General features: G+C 40.9%; 1 protein-coding gene across 4 annotated transcripts in view; it reads right to left on the bottom strand.

Annotated features, from left to right (window-relative positions):
* Positions 1-928: 928 nt before the first annotated feature.
* Positions 929-22,220, bottom strand: part of RASA2 (RAS p21 protein activator 2) — an 88,980-nt gene continuing 67,688 nt past the window's right edge. For all 4 annotated transcript variants that reach the window (XM_025208445.1, XM_025208446.1, XM_025208448.1 and 1 more), the window contains 12 exons: positions 21,753-21,827; positions 20,833-20,956; positions 18,243-18,349; positions 16,402-16,488; positions 16,239-16,316; positions 15,186-15,259; positions 13,783-13,889; positions 10,109-10,191; positions 9,015-9,223; positions 5,633-5,736; positions 4,800-4,989; positions 929-3,343 (listed from right to left, as the gene is read on the bottom strand). In XM_025208445.1, coding sequence (XP_025064230.1) covers positions 3,313-3,343; positions 4,800-4,989; positions 5,633-5,736; positions 9,015-9,223; positions 10,109-10,191; positions 13,783-13,889; positions 15,186-15,259; positions 16,239-16,316; positions 16,402-16,488; positions 18,243-18,349; positions 20,833-20,956; positions 21,753-21,827 — 1,269 coding nt within the window. In that variant the 3' untranslated portion in view covers positions 929-3,312. The remainder of the gene's footprint in view (positions 3,344-4,799; positions 4,990-5,632; positions 5,737-9,014; positions 9,224-10,108; positions 10,192-13,782; positions 13,890-15,185; positions 15,260-16,238; positions 16,317-16,401; positions 16,489-18,242; positions 18,350-20,832; positions 20,957-21,752; positions 21,828-22,220) is intronic.

Raw genomic sequence — 22,220 nt, forward strand, 5'->3', positions numbered from 1 at the left:
GTGATTTTGTTTGTGCGCGCTTCGGCACTGCTAAATTATTTCCCGCCACTAGGAGCTTTCTTTGCAGGGTACATTTCTTAGTTGCAAAGAGAAATGCACGGTGCAAAGGAGTTCCCGCCACCTGCATGCAAATTTGTGTCCCACTATTGGCCAGTTCTAAATTATTCCCACGTGGCGGCTAGCGATTGGCTTGCGGTTTCTGCCCAAGTTGGAGAACTCCGAGGAGAACCCCGCAAGGGAGGACTCCGCAACCATCTGGAGGAGGAGAACTTCACGTCTCGTGAAGATCTCTAAGCGCTGCGGAGCCTATCGAACCCAGAGCAGGCTATAAGGGTCTGATCAACCTCTGGCCTCTCCCCGTCGCCGAACGATCCCTCGACGAACCCATTCCTCGTGCGCAAGTTCCACGGAGCCTAGCAAACTTCGTGTGAGTGTATCCAGAGCTCTCTGCTTCGAGTTGTTTTCTTCGGTTGACGCGACGGGCTCGTGTGTTTAGAGCCGTCAACCGGATTGGGCTAGATGTTTGCGTGGAAGGAACTCTTGTCCGCCTCTCTTCTTTTCTGTCTGTAACAGCAACCCAAGCAAGTTTTCCTGCCTGCATCGCAACCATCTTTGGTGTAAGTAAAATAATCTTTAATCAACCGCTAAGTGTCCGTGCCTAATTCTAGCCCGCTGGCCTGCATTCCCCGACCCGGCGTGTCCGGGCTGCTGGCCACAGCCCGCCGCGCGCCCCCAAGGGCCTCAGACCGCTCCCGGCCCGCACAGTCTCCTATGCAGAATGTTCTGCTAAACCACCTCCAATTAAGATGGACGATTATATAAAATTATTTTACTAACTTTCTATTGGAAGAATATTGGTTTATGCTAATCCTTATCTATTTACATATGCAAATGAACTACAGACATCACAGAAGATGCACAGTACACCTCAAGTATCTTGCAATTTATTTGCGAGTTGTTTACAAGCAACATTACAAAAAGTTTAATAATCTTGATAAGAAAATAAAATTTAAATAAAAATACATTTTCCACAATACATCCTTACACAAAATGCATACTACACGAGAAAAAAAAGATAATTTACAGTCCAAATAAAACTAATTACTGAGTAATTTTTCCATTCTAGGCTAATCAAACTGGAAGCAACTTTAATATTAGTCAACCTACTCGTCTCTAAATTAAATTCTAGAAAACCTACTGCATTTTAAACCATACTATAAAATGACAAATTTCAAAGGCCTTAGATTTCAAGAGGCCTACTTGTCCTTTATTTAATCTAGTACCAAAGCAAATAAAAAGTGCATTAAAAAAAAAAAAGTTACAACACTGTAACTTTCAATTTTGCATATGTTTGACTTCAAGAATGACAGAAATATACTTCAAAAATAGACATTTTGTAACAAGACTGCTCACCATACAAAGCAAAACCCAATACTGACACTCAAATTTAGGAAACCTTGTTCTTATGGCAAATAAACTAGGTCCTGTTGACCTTGAAAGAATTAGAGTGGCTGCATCTCCACGAGACTCTGACTGTGCAGTCATTACTACACAGTAGCACCAACAAATGGCTTTTTCATGATGCTGACCATGCAGTAGTGTAAGCCTAGTGCAGTCAGCATATTGTGTAGATGCAGCCAACGTCAACAAGTTTAATTTTTCCTAATTTCAAATGATGGCAAAAAGTACTCCTTTATGAATACAACAAATAGTAAAGTAATGCAAAAATAGTTGTAGATAGGTAAAGTGGCCAGTAGCAATAAATTATGATGTTGCAGATATTGGTACCAAATTACAGATCATCTCAAACAGTTGTTTTAATATTAACAAAATGATTGTTTTAATCAGAGAACTGCATTCAGTTCAACATTGATTTCGCTCCTGTGGTGCCAACTGGATTGCCTTTGGAGAAAGCCACCCTACCATAGTATTATAAACATGTAGTATTTCAAACAGCTTATAATTTCTGAACATTGTAGCTCTATGTCTTTTGACAACTTACATTTTTAATTGACTTAGGGCAAATCAGGACTGAAAAAACATCCAACCCACCTCAGAAAGTTTTTGAAAAATGAAATTTCACGTGTAGAAAATATGTTTTTAATTTTTTAAAAATAGTACCATAATACTGATGAGGCAAGGCTTAGCTTTCTTTTCTCCAAAGCACTACCTTGTTTCTATTGGTTATATCCATATTTTTTCCAGCATAAAAATAAATTCTCAGATGAAGTGAACAAGAATCAAATACTCTATAGTCCAGAATGCAGTTCAATTTTTTTCTGGGATCTGGCAAATAATAGAAAATCCATATACTCAGATATAAAAATATTCACTAAAGCACTGTTAAGACAACAGCACTGATCATTCAACTGATCATAAAGAGTAGATACTATAAAGTATCTAAAAATAAATCTGGGACAGTCCAGATCTCTAAAGTGCTCAGAGTGATTATTCAAAAACAGATTTAATATTGTTATCAGAGGTGAGCTTGAGCTCAACTGTGGAAAAAAGTTGAACGGGGGGAGGGAGAAGATATGAACAATATCTAACCAAAATCTTAACCTCTGCATTCTTTTCATTTGTAGGCAAGGATTGCTAATCTGCTTTTTCAAATATCAAAAAAGTACCTGGTTCTTTAAAGAGGGAAAACAGACAGTGGTCTCATGTCACTCCACACATTACTCACCCCAAAATGTAAACAAATGTACAATACAATAATAAACTCCCTGATTTCTTCTTCAATTTTTATACAGATATAACAAAATTGGTATCTTCTGTCCACAGAATGTATACAATGTACTGCATGACATAATAAAACTTTGACTGCAGTTAATTCAAGAGTCCTGACATGCACTGAATCTGAAACTTCAGATGCTTAAGTCACGATAGCTTGGGATTTTCATTGCAAGATCAACTGTTGGCAGAGCAGGCACTGATGGCAGACTAATGCAACTTTGCAGTATAGTGAAAGAGATGCTTCAATTGACATTTGTACTGTCCCTTAGAAAGCTTATTCTTTGAGAAAGTTCTTTCTGATAAAAAAAAGCAACTGCAGAAGCATTTATATTTACTTGCATCTGATAGTTCAAGATCCTGGAGCTTCAACTTGAGCAAAATGAGAATCAACTTCAAGATTAGATTCCGAAACAGATTATTTTCTCTATTAAATATTAAATAGATTGTCAACACAAATAGCATTTCTGCTAATGTTCACTGTTAAATACTTCAGACAAGTATATACAATGAATAAAAATCCCAAACACCTAGTATTGCCAGTTCCTTCTGAAATATATAAACCATCCCTTGTTTTGGTTAGGAACCTTTTCCAACAATTGGATTTTCTCTGCAAAAAAAAAAAAAAAAGCCACATGTAAATACACTGATGACAACAGGTGCTTTCTGAATAATTATGCATCATAGAATTTTAATTTTTAATTTGTGTATAAAACTATTCTCTTTGCATAGTTTCAACTGTAGGTTAGGAAGTAGCATGGTATACTGAAATTCTGATGTTCTGTCCTGGGGTAGCCAACCTTTGGCGCACATGCCACAAGTGGCAAAGAGGAACCCTCTGTGTGGCACATGACAGACTGGGCGAGAGCAGAGAACACAGGACAGGTAGGGCAGGGAGCAGAAATCAGAGCAACAGATTGAGTAGAGGGCACAAGACAGAGAAGAAAGCAGAGTAACAGATCAGTCAGGGCAAAGGGATCAGAATGGCAGGATCCTTACCACAAAAGGTTGGCCCCCCTTGCCATGCTATCACATGGAAGCTATAAGCTGAAGAGCAACTCTGGCCCAGAAAGATCTGTGCAAACAACTGGCACCCCAAAATTAAACTAGCAAACAGGAAATCAGTGTTAAGAGGGCTCTTCTGTAACAACTCAGACTTTCCTGACAAAGGAGAAAAATACCTTACCAGGATAATATGAGAATATACTCCAAGGCCATGTCCAGATGAGCACAGCCGTGTGGTATGTGGCACCACAGACCCATCTGCAGTGCCACACACCACAAATTTAGGCATTTCCTGTTCTGCTACCTTGCAGCGTGGGTTTTTTGTTGACCCCTGGATCAGGGGTCAAAAAAAAGAGCCCAGAAAAAGAGCAGGGCAATGTACATGGAGGCAGTGCATGCTACCCAAAACTGGAGCCAGGCCTGCTGGAGCCAAGCTCTGGCTGCCAGCCAGGCTCCAAGCTGCAGGAACACTATGGCTGCAGCTTCCCTGGCCCCCAGGATCCCAAGTAAAGCTGCTGGGGAGTTGCCTCCTCTACCCCACCCGGGGTAACCTGCACAGGCATTCCCCAAGGACAACCAGCAACAGCCCGAAGTGTGCTGTTGCTAGTTGTCGCCGGGGAACCAAACATCCGTGCTTGTCTGGATGTGGCTCAAATGGTCAAGCATGAAGTTCTAAGCTCACCTGTGAAAGGTAACCCACCTTGCATGACTGCCAAGAGTGTCAAACTGACATTATGCAGTGGTTTTTTAAGCAATAATTTCCAGAAGCCGTATGCTACATGACTACATAATGTGGATGGTGGGCCAGCTTGTCTAAATACCCAATCTCTCTAGCAGCAGCAGTAGTAATAATAGGATACTTTTTACAATAACATCCAAAGGCATCTCTGGAATTGCACCCTACCCTGTGCTGGACACTGTGCTACAAATAGGGAGAAGACAAAAATCTGTTCCCATCAGGGCTTAACTGAAGAATTATCACCATGTGCTCAAATGCTCCTACCCACCCTCACATTCTTCCTTTTTTTGCTTGTGCACACAGAATTACATATGATACTTACTCACTACCATATTTAGCACTAGATGATCTCGTCTTCTGATACTTTTCGTGTGATTCTCTCAGCTTCTCTACTATGGCTATTATTTGTTGAAGAGTGTGGAAAGTTGCTACAGAGTCCTCAATGTTGAAGTTGGAGCAGTCATCAGATTCTTTCTGTGGACCTTGATAAACTGCAGTACTTTCACAAGTCTCTGTAATGATTAACACAAACAGCAGATCACAGCGTTCTACTTCCAACAGACAAGGCAAATCTATTCGACTCAAAACATGGATTTCAAAGTTTCTTTTAAATGCAGTTATTTTTAAATTAAATATAGGCTAATACAAAGAAATAAAAACAGTAAACTTGGTGTTAAAATTGGACATGATGGACAACTTGGTTTAGCTTTGTAGCTCATTGTCAGTAGGCTTAACTGGCTCATCACAGAAGGCTGGCCACTATTAGCACTGCCATAAACTACATGTATTCTTGAATTGCTGCCATGACAAAGAACCCTCTTCTTCAGCTGTAATAAGATCAAGAGTACTAACATAAATGACTGTATGTAAAAATGAGATATAGTAACATGATAGTGACATTGTGTTCACCACTCCTGTTTTGCATACATGTCTGGGTAGCACATTAAATGGAAGCTATATCTGGACAGAGTACATATTAGCCCAGATAGAGGAAGAACAGTTTGATGATACAGCAATATTAAGAGGGTATGTACAATATTGTTTTATATTCAATGAAAATATTGAAGACAATAGTATGATACTATGGGCCTAACTTTATATATGATTAAAATGGTTTTATGCTAGCATAACTCCAGTGAATTTATAGTCAGATACCTTCCATCTTTTGCAGTTTAGGCATGCTGATGGCAAAGAGCGAGTAAATTCTCTCCATTTCTCTATCTCCATCAATTTCAATTTGAATATCGGCTGGAACACCTCTGTATGGGGGGAAAAAATGTAATGTGAAGGTAGGGACATTACCGTAAGAGCTCGAAAGCAAATGACTGCTAACAAAATTTCAATACACTTAGCAATTTATAATGCTGATCAGAGACACAGGTTTAACACAGCACTTCAAATGTTCAAATCACATGCATACAAGACTGATGACAAATTTTGTATGGATGCAAAAAACACAACTTGATATGTATTAAAATATCTGAGAACAATAAATTGTGTTGCTAAAATTGGATTTGATAATAATTTTGCTAGATGAGAAATCGCCAATATGAAGTATCAAGTGCTACTTAGGGCAGGAAATGCACATTTTATAAGTTTCTACTGTATCTGAATGGTGAACAGGAAGTACTAAAAAAGTGAGGCTCTTTCTGTATGACTCAAATGAGACAGACTGGAAAAGAAATTATTAAAAAAAAAAGGATAATATTCTTCATGTGCAAGTGGAGTAAGCTAGATTTTACTAAGATTGGTTGCTACCCATGACCAATAAGTTAATGCAACCCATCACGTGGAGAGGTAAGTTTCCTGTACAAGTGCAATTATAACACACTAAAGCCATTTCTAAACAAACTGCCTCTTGTTAAATTTAGCTTGGAAATTAGAAGGTTTCTGTCAAAGTAAAAGTGTTGGAATAGCTTTTCAACAACAGACCAGGGAGTTCTGGCTCAAATCAGCATGCGTGATGTGCAATCACATATCTGCAATACCAATGTTGTGGTAAAGAAGTAACTTGTCATGCAGAAGGTGCCTAGTAATTCCCATGCCTCAGGGCTTTTGCTGGATCCTCCAATAGGGGCCATGAAAAGTCTTCCTCCTAATGAATGTTATTGGGCTCTAACTGGTGAGGTGGGTAGGTTTCACCTTCCTTTGAAGCCCAAACGACTAAAACCCTGAGATTACTGGCTAGGAGGCCTTATTCTTCCCTCTGGGTTTTAGGGTCAGGAAGGAAATTTTCCCCATGTCAGATTAGCACAGCCTGTGGGGGTTTTGCCTTCCTCCATAGTGAAGGACAGTCCTCTTCCTTGGATCTTCTGAGCATGCGTGAACCAAGTACTTTCCTGTTACTGTAGTGGCAGAGCACTGGCAAGTACCACTGCTGCCCCTGCATTTGCCTACAGCATATTACAGGGTGTTCTTGGTGTTTTGGGTATTGTGTTTTGTAGTTGTATACAAGGATTTGAAGTGATGATTTCCAAAGTAAGTGGTTGCCTATGAAGGCAAAAGACTACTTGACAGTCCAGGAGATCTTTCCAGTCCCATATCTGCTTTTCTGAAAAACCAACAGTTTAAGGAAAATAGCCAATATATCAAAAAAATTCCCAACCACCCAAGATCAAAAAGCTACAAACCACAGGTTTTTCTGAATGCATATCTAGAACTATTTTGCCATTTTCTTCTCTTTGGAAAAGCATGTTTTAAAGACCCCCAGGACTGCTTGAACAGTATGTACTAACAATCTTGAGGCTGACTCATCTGAACAGTGCTCAGCAGGGTGTGAAGGTAGCTTTTGCACCATACAGGAACCTGGCTCGGTCAAACTAGAGAAGCATCAAGGCTGTTAATCCACACTTGATCGGAACTTTGCAGGTAAGCCAGCCAGCAACAAGCAACACTGGTTATATATGCCCTCCCTCTTCCGTGATTTATACCAGGGGTGGACAAAACATGGCCTGCAGGTCACATCCAGCCTGCCTAGTGATTAAATCCAGTTCACGGTTAAATCCCGGGCTGTGGCATGTGTGACCAGTTCTGCTGCTCCCAGGCACAGCCTGCCCTATCCCTGTGTACGGCTCTTGGGCAGGTTGGGAGCTGTAGTCTGCAGTGCTGTGCAGTGGCACATTGGCTGGACTCAGCTTCCTCACAGTCCCTGCCACCTGGGAGCAGGTATGTGTGCCAACCCCAGCCCCACTGCCTCAGCACCCCATGCCCATCTGCCCTGCACCTACCACTGAGGGTACTGGACAGAGCGGGCAGGAGACTGTCCCAGGACTCCTGCAGGCAGGGTGCACTTGGCTGGGGAGATTGGATGGGGCTGAAGGTAGGCGGGGAGCAGCATCTGGGAGTAGGCCAGATGGACGGGTCAAGGTCAGGGTCAGGGCCAGGACTGCAAGACAGTGACAGCATGGGGCCGAGTCCCAGGGCAGAGCCACAATCTGCTCCCTGCACATCCCTGCAATGGAGGCCAGTTCCCTAGCCTGTAGTTCTCTGCAGAACTGCACTATTACAGGGACATGTGGGGAGTGGATCACGGCTGTTCTGGGCCTGCACTGTCACCGCCCTGTGATCCTGGCCCTGACCCTCGCCTACCTATCCTGCTCCCGGATGTCACTCCCCACCCGCCTGTGGATCCCATCCTGTCAGCCCAGCTGAGTGTGCCCTAACATATCCCCCCAAACCCTGGTGGTGTAAACAGCTGTAATAGGGCTGATGCTGGGTCAGCACCCCTCTTCTCCCCCCAAGAGCCACCAGAACTCCTTAAGTGGTCCTCCAGTCAAAATAAGTGCTGCCCCCCAGCTTTATGCCCATTATGTACACTGAAGCTAAGACAGTGGCAGGCAGCTGACTGATGCCAGCTTCACAGCTGCTTTATGCTGGCAGAGGTGGAAAAGCAGACTTATCAGGTTAGAGAATATAGCCCATGGTTGTCAGTTACTGAATGACAACTTAGAGAGCAGGCATGGGGCTAGAAGAGGCGTAGAACTAAACACTAAACATCCTAAGTTTCCAAATTTATCCAACCCAGAATACAGAAGCCAGGAGAAGTGATTTGCTATGATGAAGCAACAAGTTGGGTCTTTGCAGTTGAAGTGTTTGGCAGTACGTTACTGGGTGATAAGAATTCTATCAGTTACTGCTTTCACGGCAATAGAAAGGAAGGTAGTCCAAACGGTCCACACCCACGCAGATGAATCTTTTGCCACTATAATTAGCCATTGTATTTACACTGGTTATAAGATATTTAGTCACTATATTTTTCAGAGTTATAAATCAGTTAAAATATTTCTAATTTACATGCTATACTGACTTTTCTGGTCTTTTGCACTGGAAACAGATGAGGCAGCACGCTTACAAAAGCTAGGTATTTTAAGATTGATAAATCATATTGGCAACAGCATTTTACTAACCAGGGAAGAAACCACTAGTTAACTTGCAAAAGAGGATCTGGAACTGCCATCTGCAGACAGCATGAGCCACAACATAGCATCCATGTCTCATTTCTGTTCTAACTGAGAAATTTAATTCAGAAACAACTTACGCTGTGCAAGGAGTGCAACCCACAGTGTTCTCCAGGGTTGCCTTGCAGCAAAGCCAGCTTCCATTCAGAAAAGCAGAGGGATGGTAAACACTCAGTCTCCTCTGGTTACACCTTGTTACTCTACAGAGAGCTTCTCTCCATTCATTAGCCTCCACGCAGTTATTTGCTTGGATATAGAGTGTCTTCTCTACATGTATCACTTGGAACATCTGTGGAAGAAATTACTTTATTCTACACAAAAATCCTACTCAGCAAGATAAACTCTAAATATTGATCAGCTCTGAAGATAATCACATCAACTGAATTCAGGTCAGAGAGAGAAAAAAAAGAGAGTCACTAAACCCCAGACACTGGGAACCTGGGCACTGAGTGAATCAAAGGGATCAAAGAGTCCAAGAGGACAGTTTTCATCCTCCTGCTGCCTTCCCTTCTGACATCACCAAGCACCTGGGTTTTCTACTATTTCTACCTCTTTTCTTCTTCCTGCCTACCAATATAAGCAAGCAATGCTTCCAGCAAGGAACTAACTGCCTTACCCCTGTATCCCATGCTTCTCCTCCCCATCTATGACTAGTGGTATTACATGAATGAAAAGAACAGGAAAATGCGTATTACCTTCTCTCTTTTGCTATCACTTCAACTTGACAGGAGCCCTCTCATCATTAATTCCCTTCCTGACACCCTGTGAGCACCAGAACCCTCCCAGCCCACTCTTCAAACACCCCTGCAAAAAAACCACAATGCCTTGATGACTTCAAAATTGTGCTAATAATACCTAAACTATTGTTTAAGGGTCCAAAACAGAGAACATCTGAGAACCCCATGCAGCAAGTGATGATGACGAATTCAAAATCATTACCTCCTATCATCTTTTGAAGTTTAATAGTCCTGTATTTCATAGTTAAAACAAACACTAGCAATATTTTGGCTAACAAGTGTCAGCCAACAATTCCCCCCGTTTTACAAACGGAAAAAAATGAGGCAAGTCACAGAATGAGTCTGACAGGACTTGAGCACAGCTCTTCAGACTCCCAGAACATACTACAGATAACTATTGCTTCTGCTACTTTTAAAAAGCTAAATCTGTGACTCACATTTTTCTTGTTGAAGGAGCTCTCTTCAAGCTTCTCCACAGCGAGGATATTTTTTATTGGAATTATGTAAAGTGGGTCTTTGTCTGTATAAAGTTGTGAATGAACAACAAGAATGATCAAGAGACTGGAAATCATTACTTAAGTTTAGTGCATTGATACCATAAGATAAGATTTTACACATGCATTACCATTGTTGTAAAAAATTGGCACAAACTAATCAAAAGATTAAAAACTGCTACGAGTAAAGGCACGAGACGAAGCACAAAACAGACTACGAGGGAGGAGAAACCCTTACTATTTCTCAATCACCCATGGTGGTTTTGCTTGACTTACTAAAACAATTTTTAGGAATCAGGTTGAATAAGATGGGAGTTGTATAGTGTAGGTTGCTACAACCTGTTTCAACTAATGGCATAAAAAATATCTATCACTAAAATTAGCTGTTTTTTCCATTTATTTGACTGGTTTCATTAAAATTCTTTAAAAAAACCCAAGAGCTTTGCAGTGAATAGATCTCTTGAAAGTGGACAAATTAGATTAAACTATTTCAGTGAGTTTTCTAAAATTACATACACGGGTTTATCATCATTACTGAAGTGAAAACCTGTACTTTTACCCCTGCAGATCAAACCTCAGCAGTTGCCACTATGCAGAATAGCAAAGAGGAAAACCAAATCTTTGAAAAATTAATACTGTATCATATGAAGTGCCCTGAAAAACCAACTGTCCAGTGAGTTAAGAGATATGGAACTTAATGAGTACACTTAAATGTACTGTGCAGAGATCAGTAAACTTTAACTGAAAAAAACAAAAAACTTAGGCTAGGTAGACATTACCCATAAATCAGTATAAATGATCAGAAACTGGTCTAAACCTGTAACAGAACAGAAGTTCAGTGCACCAAGACTGGTGAAACCCAGTCTAGATAGACTTGTATTAATGTAGTACCTGATTTAATTGGTTTAGGTTAGACTGGTCTTTCAAACTTCTGTCCTGGATTGACTCCCAAGCCAAGTTAGGTCACAGTCCCTTAGCATCCTAGAAGCCTTGCAGCTACCCTGCTAATCTCCCCCTTGCAGGGTGGGCAAGCTAGTCTCGGGCTGCACTTGTCTGCTTCGACCAGGTACCTGGCTGGCCCTGCCCCCCGGCTGTCACAGAACGGAGGCAGCAAAGCCTCTGCTCCCCAGCCCTACATCCTGCCTGTACCTGTCAGCTGGGATGAGGGGAAGGTGAAGTGTGTTGGGGGTGGGGGTGGAGAAAGAGTGGAGGTGGGAGAACAGAGCACCCCCTACCCTGCCGAGCTGGGGTCTGCACAGTTTGGGGGGAGGGCGGTGGCCCGCATGGCGGGGGTTTCCCCACTGCTGCCTGGCTTGTCTGGCCAGTGAGGCCAGTCTCCAGAGTGCCACCTCCCTGCAAGCCACTCTCTCTCAGTTGAGGGGGAACGAACACAGAAGTTTCCCTCGTGGTCCCAGAGCTGCTCCCAGTGACTGTACATCTCCTTTGGCCAGCAGCAGCTGCCAGCTCAGGGAGCAGACAGCCCAGAGCAGGGGTAGAGGGAAGTCCCCACTGTGCAGGCTTCCCTCAGCTGTGCACACCCCAGCGTGGGGGAGGAGGGAGCCCAGGGATTGGGACTCTGTTCCTTCCCCCTACCCATCTCCCTGCTGCTGAGAGGCAGTGGCTCATGGGGGGGCAGAGGAGAGGGGAGGGCAAGGCTGTGAAGATCTGCCCCGATGGCCAGCTGAGCTGGGCAGCTGGAGGTGGAAGCTCCCACTGTGGTCCCCACCCCGAGCTGTGCAGAGCCCAGGTTGGGGAGGAGGGGAAGGGATGGTGGCTCCATTCCCTCTGCTTTTCCCTTCCCCCACTGCTGAGAGGCATCAGGGCTGTGGAAACTGATGCCACTGGCCAGCTAAGCCAGGCAACGTCCCTTTTCACACTCCCACCCCCTTGGGCTGCCTATTGGCTGACCTGGGAGCTGTGGCTGAGCAGAGGGGCTGTGGTCTGACAGAACTGAAGCTTCTGTTCCCAGGGCCCACCCTGCACTGTTGCTCCAAGGGGCCCGATCCGTCTGTCTGCAGAGCGCCTCCTCAGATGTGCCACGGTGACCTTCTCTGGAAGCCTAGGGATGGGCATAGGGGAGGGGATGCTGTGGCAGCAGAGGGTTGGGGGCATGTGTCTGACAGCCGATCAGGGATGGCCCTTACTTGGTTGCCTTCAATCTCTGGCATGCTGGGAGGCAAGTGGAAACACCTGCCTCCCCCCACTGAGGGGCAAATGTATATTCCATTCACTGCCGATCCAATCCATGCAGCTTAGAGAAACACGTGTGGATTGGATCAATTCTGTCTCAGGCTTTTTGATTGTCTGTACCTAGCTTTAATGAGCAAAGTGGAAACATTCCCCAATGAACTAGTATTGCAGCCTAATGTGAACAATCTCAAGAGGAGATATCAGGTGGAAGAGATATTGTGTAGACAAAAGGCTGAGATTCTTATTCTTGTCTATTGACCAGAGTATGACAAAGAGGAAATGTGAAAAGCAGAACAGAGTTCTTAACTATGGTACAACACATGATATTATAACCCATGCTGCATAAAACCACCATCAGGCAAAAGAAAAGAAATGGATGGAAGAGGCACAACTGAAAATTAGGGACATCAAGGCCTGTTACCAGAGGATGACAGGCAGCAATTACCACCCATTTATTACTGTACTCTATGTTAACTGTTTGTCAATTAATAGACAGTACTATTAGTTATACATGTAAGTATGTATCCATGCCTCTACAAGCTGTATGTAGTCCCAGCTGGACCATTTTTTTTAAACTTCAAGAAGCCCAATGTTCCTTAACATCTCTGCTAGCCATGAGGAACCCAACAGGAAATAAGATTAGGATCTGTAGAACAAGGATGGGTGAAAATTTTTTCCATGAAAAAGGAATTTGTTGAACTTGCTGATCCATCACCAAAGCACAGACATTTCTTTGAAAACTTAGAAAACTGAGAGTTTCTGCTTCCAGCATCTATAGCAACGCTACTATGCACACTGTCTTGGAATTCTACACCCCAACTCTTTCTATGTTCTTTGCCAAATGGCCAGAAAAAAACAGGGAGCTCTAACATATTCACTGTAAAGAACCCAGAATCTCCAGGAATCTTAGCTTGAACTATGAGTTTGTGGAGTTTCTCATTTCTTAAGGAACCAGGAACCTGGAATCCCAGGGGACTCGTGTTCCTTTCTGTGACATTGCAGGAGGGAGCTTGAAAGCCCTCAAAACCCTGGATCAAATCAATCCTCTCAGGGCTTCCAGGCTATTATCTGCATATTTTGAGCTCTAGTGAAGCACTCTGAAAGGATATCCAGGGGTCATGTCTCACAGGTCACGTATTAAGCATTTGATAGGAGTGCCAGGTGCACTTCTGGGAAAAACAATAAGCAGATTTGCAGATAACAAGGATTAAAATTGGATGCCACAGATTTAGAATTTTTTTAAATCATTTTTCAGAAAGAAATAAAGATTCCAAAATATGTAATGTTTCTTTGTTACAGAAAATACAAAAATTATGATGTTTGAAGTCATTCAACTGTTGTAATACAAAAACACTCAGACCTTTACCATTCCATGACCTAAGTGTATTCAAAAACAAAACTGCTGAAATAAACATATGACAACTTACCTTGTTGCTTATGGTAAGTAAGTTCTTTACTTGTTAGGTGGAACCATCGTCTCTTGAAATTTTTTTTTCCAATCAGAGTCCTTCCCTGAGCTCTTTTATACATTTCTCTGGGGAGGAGGGAAGAGAGGGGGGAAAATCACATAATAAAAATGGACAAGTCCTCATCTATCAAAGACCTTTTAAAAACAGTACGAGAGAATAAGCTACTGTTTTTCAGGCAAAGACAACAACAATCTAGATTTAAAAGACATCTTTGATGCACAACAATAGGCCCAGAGACTTGTCTCATGTTCATGAAGTTCTTCAGCAGATAAAACTGTGAGCACTAGATCAATCAAAGGCCACCACCTCTTTGGAGCACCACTGCCAGAACAGGCCCCTCAACCTTCCCAAGAGGTGGTGATACATCCAATTACGATATTCTCTCTCTCCTTCTATAGCTTTTACATGGGAGACTTAGGAAATAAATGCAGCTGAACTGATGTTGAACAGAGAACAGCAGCAAGCACAGACCCAGATCAAATTGTGCTCAATGCTGTCTTAAATGCGTTCATTGCTAATCCAATGTGTTTTCAGCAATGGATATTTCCTTACACAGATAAGGCTAAAAATCATACGTTTGGTAGGGGTGGTTTGCCTATAACAGCTGTCTTGTCTTTTTGAGGAGGTTCTTCCTCCTGTCTGTACACATATGTACATTTTTAAGCTTTCCATGCTATAAATTCACTTCCCAGTTTTTTGCCTGTTACTGTTCAAGAACAGTTTGTAACTAGACTGTTTCAAGACAGTTTATAGGAAAAGAAAGCTTATTTTTATTTTACCATTAACCACCCCTGTGACATGTTTTGTTTTGGTTTTTTTTTGAAGCATTCCACTGTTTACTAAGAATGAAAGAGTGCTCTGCAATAGGGTTTTTTCATCTTAGAGTGGTGTATTGAGGCTGCTTGTGCTCAAAAACTGGGCCAAAGTCATTCTAACAGTATGTCTTCATTATTTTGAAATAAATGTAATTCTACAGATCTTGAAGGTATACATTACATGCCATCAGAAACAGAGGGAGAAAAAGACTAAAAAAATAGGAAATAACTTACAAATGGAACTTCCTATAACATGTAAAAATTCTGAAGATTAGAAGCTAATTCTAAAAATTGCTGATGGCTAACACATTAAATATTTATACAGATTTCATAAAAAGCATAATTAATACAACATGTCAACAAATTGTTTTAAAATTAATGCTCAGTCACTATGAAGAATTTGCTTTTATGAAACGGGGCAATCAATTCAGATTCTCAGTGTACAACTGGTATAACAGTCGTATACTGCTGTAGAAAAGATTTTTGCATCTCTTGTTTCTTTACTAAATACTTGTGTAATGGGCAGTACTTTATACTTCTACTTACCCTTCTTTTAGAGTTACTGATTCACTCATTCCACTGGGCTCTCTACTTTCAGTAGAAGAAACGTCGTCTAAAAACTTAATATGGAAAAAGGAGAATAGGTTTTATTTGGAAATAAAGAGATCAAAGCATCCATATAGCTAAACTGCTCTACAAATACTTCCTGCAGCGCAAAACAATTATTTTGGGTAATTCAATGAAAATAGGAGTATATTATATGGACTTGATATATTATAAGGCCAGTAAGTGAAAACATTTTAAAAGAGTACACCCAAAAATACATATTTTCTGAAAACCAATGGCAGTTGCAAATTGATCACAGATTTTTGTTAAAATGAGGTGGTAAGGATTTTGAGCCTAACAAAGCTCATTTGTTAAAAACATGCCTTACTACATTAAACATAAATATGAAAAAGTCTATGCAGAGGTGTAGCAGGGCAGCCACAGTACAGAGGGCAGCACCAGCTGCCATGGAGCCAATGGTGGCGGGGGGCCAGCTGCTACTGTGGCAGCAACTACTCTACTTCTGCATCTCCCCTGCCCACCCCCCAGGCAGTGACCTGGGTGCTCTGCTTATGCTCCTGCACCTATGTATTGTGTAAAGAAATATCTTTCTGTTAAGGATTCAGTAATAGGAATTTGGATAAAAGGAATAGTGATGGAATTTAAGGTACGACAGCTTCCTAATCATCAACTTGGTCATCAACAGATGCATGGTATGAAGTCTTTCACTGAGCATATTTGATATAATGTTCATAAAATATAAAACTTAGAGAATGTTTATATACAACATATATAAATATACATTAATACACCTACAATGTATAAATATATCCACAAGAGCATTAGATACAATACAGATCAAAAAGTTTGCTTCTATGGTTTTTCTTATCTATGGTTTATTAAAAAACTAAATTTCTCATAACATTTTTCAATTTCTAAATAAGAACTGCAAGGAAACATCCTACTGCATAAGCATTTCATTGTTACTACCCTGTTATAAAATGAATTAAAAAGAGCCAAATATTAAGTTAGATGATATCAGTAAAACAGTACCTTTTTAACAGCCTCAGTAAACTTTTCTTCTTGAAACGTTTTGAAAAATTCACACATAAATGTCTCCTTGAAACTTGACTAAAGAAAATACATAAATTAGTGTTTAACGCCACAATCTGCAAACAATCACACAAAAACAAAGCAACAACATTAGAATACTTACAATTTTGCTTTTGGACAAGCTGCCCCAGCTTCCCAATGTCTGGATGGTTTTTGATATAAGAGTTAATGTTCTGGAAGTCTGTGCATCCTGAAATAGATATTTTAAAGAAGGAAAAAGTGAGATTTAAGAAAAAAAATAATTTAAAATAAAACCCGTAAATGTAGGCATTCTACAAAATGAACCTGTGACATACTTTCACACTATTTCTGGTTACAAATGACTTTCAGTATATTGTAATTAATTCATCCCATTCTGTAGAAGTTTGTAAATTTGCCCTTACTACCACAGTATCATTTATTTCCAGTAGCATAAAGCAACGTCTCTAACATCCAACAGAGGCAGTTTATTAATTACATTCAAGCAAGATGAAAAGTAAGTATTTGCACCCATGGAAAGCAGACAATTTTTATGTTTAGGCAAAACCCAATTATCCAGTGAAAAACTGTTCAGATGGAAAATTTTCAATCAAATACAACTGTTCAGATCTCAGAGACCCTAAAAATACTTTACTGTTGATGATCAGCAGAAATGGAAAGTTTTATGGTACAAGCCTAAGAAATGCCATTTACTAAGTCAGACGGTTCATCTAGCTCAGTATCCTGTGCCATATAGTGGTGCAGTGGATGTTGGAGGGAGAGTGAGCTCGGTTTAAGAAGTTTCTGATTCAGAGGCACCTCTATCTTACCACGCTCACTACCTCCAAATGGAACCTTTCCTTCATCCCAGATTTTTTTAAGCTTAAAGCATATTTAATGTTACATACACACTTGAATATTTTATATTATTGTCTTCACAATATTTAATCAATTTGACTGTATACTAATTTCCAGATCACAAAATTTAAGACAACATTATAAATATGACCATGGAAAGGAACTTGCCCTTTTTGGCTGCTTACAGTGTGAAAAAAACTAAACCAAACAAAACAGTGCTTCTCTTTCAGCTTGGTGTGCTCCTGCACAAAGCACAGTGCATGCCCAGAGGAAGCATCTCGTTAGTTGGAACCAACTTGCTCAATGTCTGTATAGATCATGCATTTCAGCAGGGCTTTTTGGCGCTTTTATCTAATAGCTGATTGAATCAGCTATTAGATAAAAGCACCAAAAAGCCCTGCTAAAGTGCCCAGTGTATACAGAAGCTGGGGAGCCGGGTCAAGCTAATGTGCTGCCTCTTCCAGTAAAGCGTTGGGGGTTTTTTTGGTTTTGTTTTCACATCTGTCAGCATCCTTTGTGCTTAATTTGGAAAATGCAATACTAATGGCAAATAGCAATGGTGTGATTAGGGTCTGATCCTCAATCCTAATGATCACACCTCCTGCCATGTCACCAATGCCTGCCAGAAGGCACAATTTTGGGATCAGGGATGAGATGGAACACATGCCGGAAGCCACAGAAAGCATTTCTTCCCATGACTGCCATTTGAGACAGGGAGCAGATTTTTAAAAGGCAGATATGACATCTATGATCAAGGATATCCATGGAATTCAAGGGTAGAACTACTAGTTCTGTTTCTGAAAGAAAAAAAAAAAATCTGGTGCCCCTACTCCAAATTACCACTCCCCCCCAGAAAGAGTATCATTTTCCCCTAAAAACATCAAAAACACACCTTCCTTTGTCAACAGCTCTATTCTATTTGAGAACTGCCTACTCAACATTAGCAATTTGTCGCTCGGAGAGCCACCACCCCTGACAGGTTGTGTAAAGGAAAGTCCAACTTACAGAAAATCAGAAACCCTGATTTTGTCAAACTGCAGAGGAAAGACAGTGAAAGAAACTTATGCCTAACACCTTCCTAGCTAAAGAAGCCTACAGATTATGAATAAAAATGGAACAAAAACTTACTGGATGGTGAGGTCGTAAATGAAAAGTATGAGGTGAGACTACGGCTACAGCAAAGAAACGAAGAAACACAAAGCTGCTCACTGCAGAATACTGTACATGAGGGTCATCTGCAGAGAGAAACCATGAAATGTAACATGCACTAAACTTAATAGGAAACAATGAAGATAATCAACATAAAAACCTTGGGAAAATAATGCTAATGTTCTATTTGTCTACAGAACAGGGGTCGGCAATGTTTCTGGCCAGAGTGGCAAAAACACCCATAACCTCAACTTGTAAGATGTTGGCATGCCAGGGGTAAATGGTGGGAGAGCCGCAAGGGGCCCAATCCTTGTGGCAACATAGCAGCGGCCCCTTCCCTGCCATTTGCCCGAGGCACACGCGACAACCAAAATGCCTTTGCATGCCATACTCTGACACGCATGCCAGGGGTTGCCTATCCCTTCTATACAATTTATCTATAGAATAGAGAATAAGGGCATGAAACAAGAAATAGCTATGACAAGAAAGCCTTTTTTATACTTCAAGAGAAAGTGAAGTTATATATGTATTTAATGTTTCCACTGTTGTTAATGCTGGCTCAACCCCACCTGTTTGGCAACATGGTTGGAACAAGCTCTTTTAAAACAACACCATGTTGACTGGACTCTACTCTGTATGAGTTAAAATATTTCTAACTGCAAAAGATGCAACTACACTACAGCTAAGGTTGTCAATGTACATTTAAGGTTAAAGTTAGGAGGAAGTCCAAACACATTAAGGTAAATACACAGTCAATGCACTCAGGCAATTTTCTCTCACTATTGTAACACTATGAAATAACCATAATTATGGTTAGTTCCAGAATAAAAAATAAACATTTTTCTCTCCATCATGTCAACAAAGGGTGAAGTTAGAGGTTTTTCATTTCATAACCATCAACACATGATAACCAAGCTGAGTCTTTCTTCATGGAATTCTCTAGAACATTCAGGGTCTGGACAGACATTACATTTATAGCACTACAAGTGCTGCAGCACTTTGAAATACTACAAAAAATGCAGTGCTACAGGTAAGGACACTGGAGAAGTACAAAGGTACCACAGAGGCATGCAGCAACATACTTAATAGCCAGGGCCCTGGGGCTGTGCTCTCCACCCTCCCTCCTCCACCAGGGAGCCTGTTAGTGAACACACTCACTACCAGCCTGCTGCCACCCACAGGTGTAGTGGAGAGCAGAGCAACAGCCCTTGGAGACTTCCATGGTGCAGCACCTAGATCTGGGAGGGCTGTAGTTGTTAACTCGCCCCAGTTTTGCATGGCGGGGATGAGGGGCTATCAGCTGGCACCTTGCTGCCTCAGTCTCCAGGGGCTTGCTGCTTACTCCCTCTCAGCAGGGGAATGGGCAGACCTTCAGTCATTGTGCAGCAGCACTGTCCCCTCTATGCTCCTACCAAAGGCTGCCACCTGCTCCCCCACCCCCAGGGCAACTGGGAGAGTGGAGCGCTCAGTGACTGTTCACTGCACACTGCCTGCATCCCACCCACCTTTGGGATACTGGGGGGCCTTTATGGCACTACAATGTATTGTACAATTGTTACATGTAGCACTTCTGAGAAGTTCCTGTTTCATCCAGGGCCATTTTTTGTGGTGCTTCCACCATTTCTGTAACACTGCAGGGGATGTGCATGCTCTCATGCCTACCTGACTTACATAATGCTACAAATGTAATGTGTATCCATGGCCAGAGCTTCTACTGAAAAAAAGCTTTTCGGTATGAAGAACAACCCCTCCTCATTCTACCAATGTATTTTTTTAAATTAATTTTTAAATTGTAGGCCACTGCACAATTATTTGCTGAATTTCAATTCCACAGAAAGTTCCAAAACATAATGTTATTCCATAATGGTATTAAATTATTCTATTATTAAGATCATTCATACAGCAAACGCGTTGTGATACCAGGAGCTGAATTTCCTAAAGAACCCTTTTAAATCTCAAACTACAGCTATTTGCTTATAATCAGAAAATGTATCTGACAGTCAAAGAGCAACTGCTATAAATTTGGAGAATGACATAGTATTTTTCATATGTAACAAAAGTGTCCGCGTCCCTACATTAATTGTTGAAAATGCTCAACTCAGCCTTAATCATGCAACTACCTTGCCATAATACAGCAGCTATATGTTACAAAATTAGATATAACATTTTGTGGTAGGAATTTTCATAGCAGTAAATTGAACATATAGCACTTAAGTGGTATCAGTCTATTAGAATGCTTTTCATATTGTTTCTGCTTTTCTGTAGGTACTTCTTTATACTTTTGGTCTCTGCTTTGGTATTTATGTGACATGTCTAGTTCTGTTTCTTTGATGTATTAAGTAGTGCTTAATTCTTGCCAATATCTAACACTGACATATAATAATATAAAGGGTGACAAAGATAAGCATTTGGTTAGTGGGTTTACAAACGCTCAATATGCAATATAGGAAAAATCGTGAACTGTTCCGGAAAACCACTAAACAGAGTAAGTGTTCCACACAATAAAACTGCATATACAGGACAGGGGATGCAAGAGACTTCTAAACAAAAGTTTTTCAAACATACTTACTTGGAAATCTATTGGCAGCCAAATGTCTCAGAGCGTAAAAGACATCACACATTAAGGTAGGGCAACTTATACTTGACTGTACAATAGTATTGAATACTTTGTCTACATAGTAGCGTAGATTCTCCTACAAGAATAAATAAGCATATTTTTTTTCAGGGGGGAAAAAAAAGAAAAAATCAATGTTTCCATTACATATAGCTGAGCATATATATGGCTATATCTTATTCTTACAAAATCATCATACACTAATGAATGCTTGGTGGCCTCTGAATATAACGTGTATCGTGCAAACAAACAAAACTCTTAAGACAAACTAACCAACCAACTGTATCCCATTTTTACAATAGGCTGATACTGCTAAAAGCTAATTTGGTGAGCTTCACTGTATTTCAGAATCAGGACACCACAGAAAAGTGAAATGTAGCAGTAAGTTGTCAGGACATGGAATTTTCCAACAGTCCTCTCTCTAGAGATAACTGGTACTTCCACTGTCTTCTGTGAATGTCACCATCTGGCAAGAACTGATCTTAACAACAGTAAGTGAAGAGTTTTCCCATTAAGTTTTAAGCAGAGCTGATAGCAGAAGCAGCCAAATTTATCATCTTTGTACTTGAAAACATTCAAATTGGGGAAGATCAGGACTCTCAGAAAACTGAAAAATGGGACAAATCAACTGACAAAGGATTGGGGAATAATTAATTTTGTGCTACTGTCACAAACAGAAAAGAGAAGATAATACACATTGTAGCAGATAACACTGCAGGAACTAATACACTAGGGAAGGATTCCAAAACCAGAGACAGGTCATACTTTCTCCAGTGCTATAATGGAACTGATCTATATCAAACTTTGACAAGAGGGAAATTAATTAGGCAGGAAAACAAAACCAAAACAAAGACAGAAATGGTTAGGAAACTCACCTTGTTAATTTCTACATTATCCCCTTCTCTCAGTTTGATGGGATCAATTTCACAGGGCTTAGGGGATTCACAGATCTTAAACAAAACAACAAAAACAGTATTAAAGCTCTTTGGTTACTTTTTTGAGCACAAAAAATAATTCATTAGATTTGATTTTTGTAACACATGCTCAATTAACTTATGTCTAGTAAATAAGCAAGTAAACAGCTTTAGCTAAAAACATATCTTAAATTTAAGACATCAAACTGAACAGTTTTTGCAAAGCTGGAAAAGGAAGGGGCAGCACATAAGATGCCTCCCCCTCTACCTTATGTACCTGCATCAGGAGCAGTCACACTGCCAGTTGTGTTTCACTGCAAAGATACTACTCTGTCTCCCTAAGGCTCCCCTACCAACATGTCCATTTCATATTTGGTCAAAGTGAATCTAGTCAGAGTGGCGCAACCACTTTTCTCATGGTCACACTCC

Source organism: Alligator sinensis, unplaced genomic scaffold (assembly GCF_000455745.1).
Source record: "Alligator sinensis unplaced genomic scaffold, ASM45574v1 scaffold846_1, whole genome shotgun sequence".
NCBI classification, from domain to species: domain Eukaryota; kingdom Metazoa; phylum Chordata; order Crocodylia; family Alligatoridae; genus Alligator; species Alligator sinensis.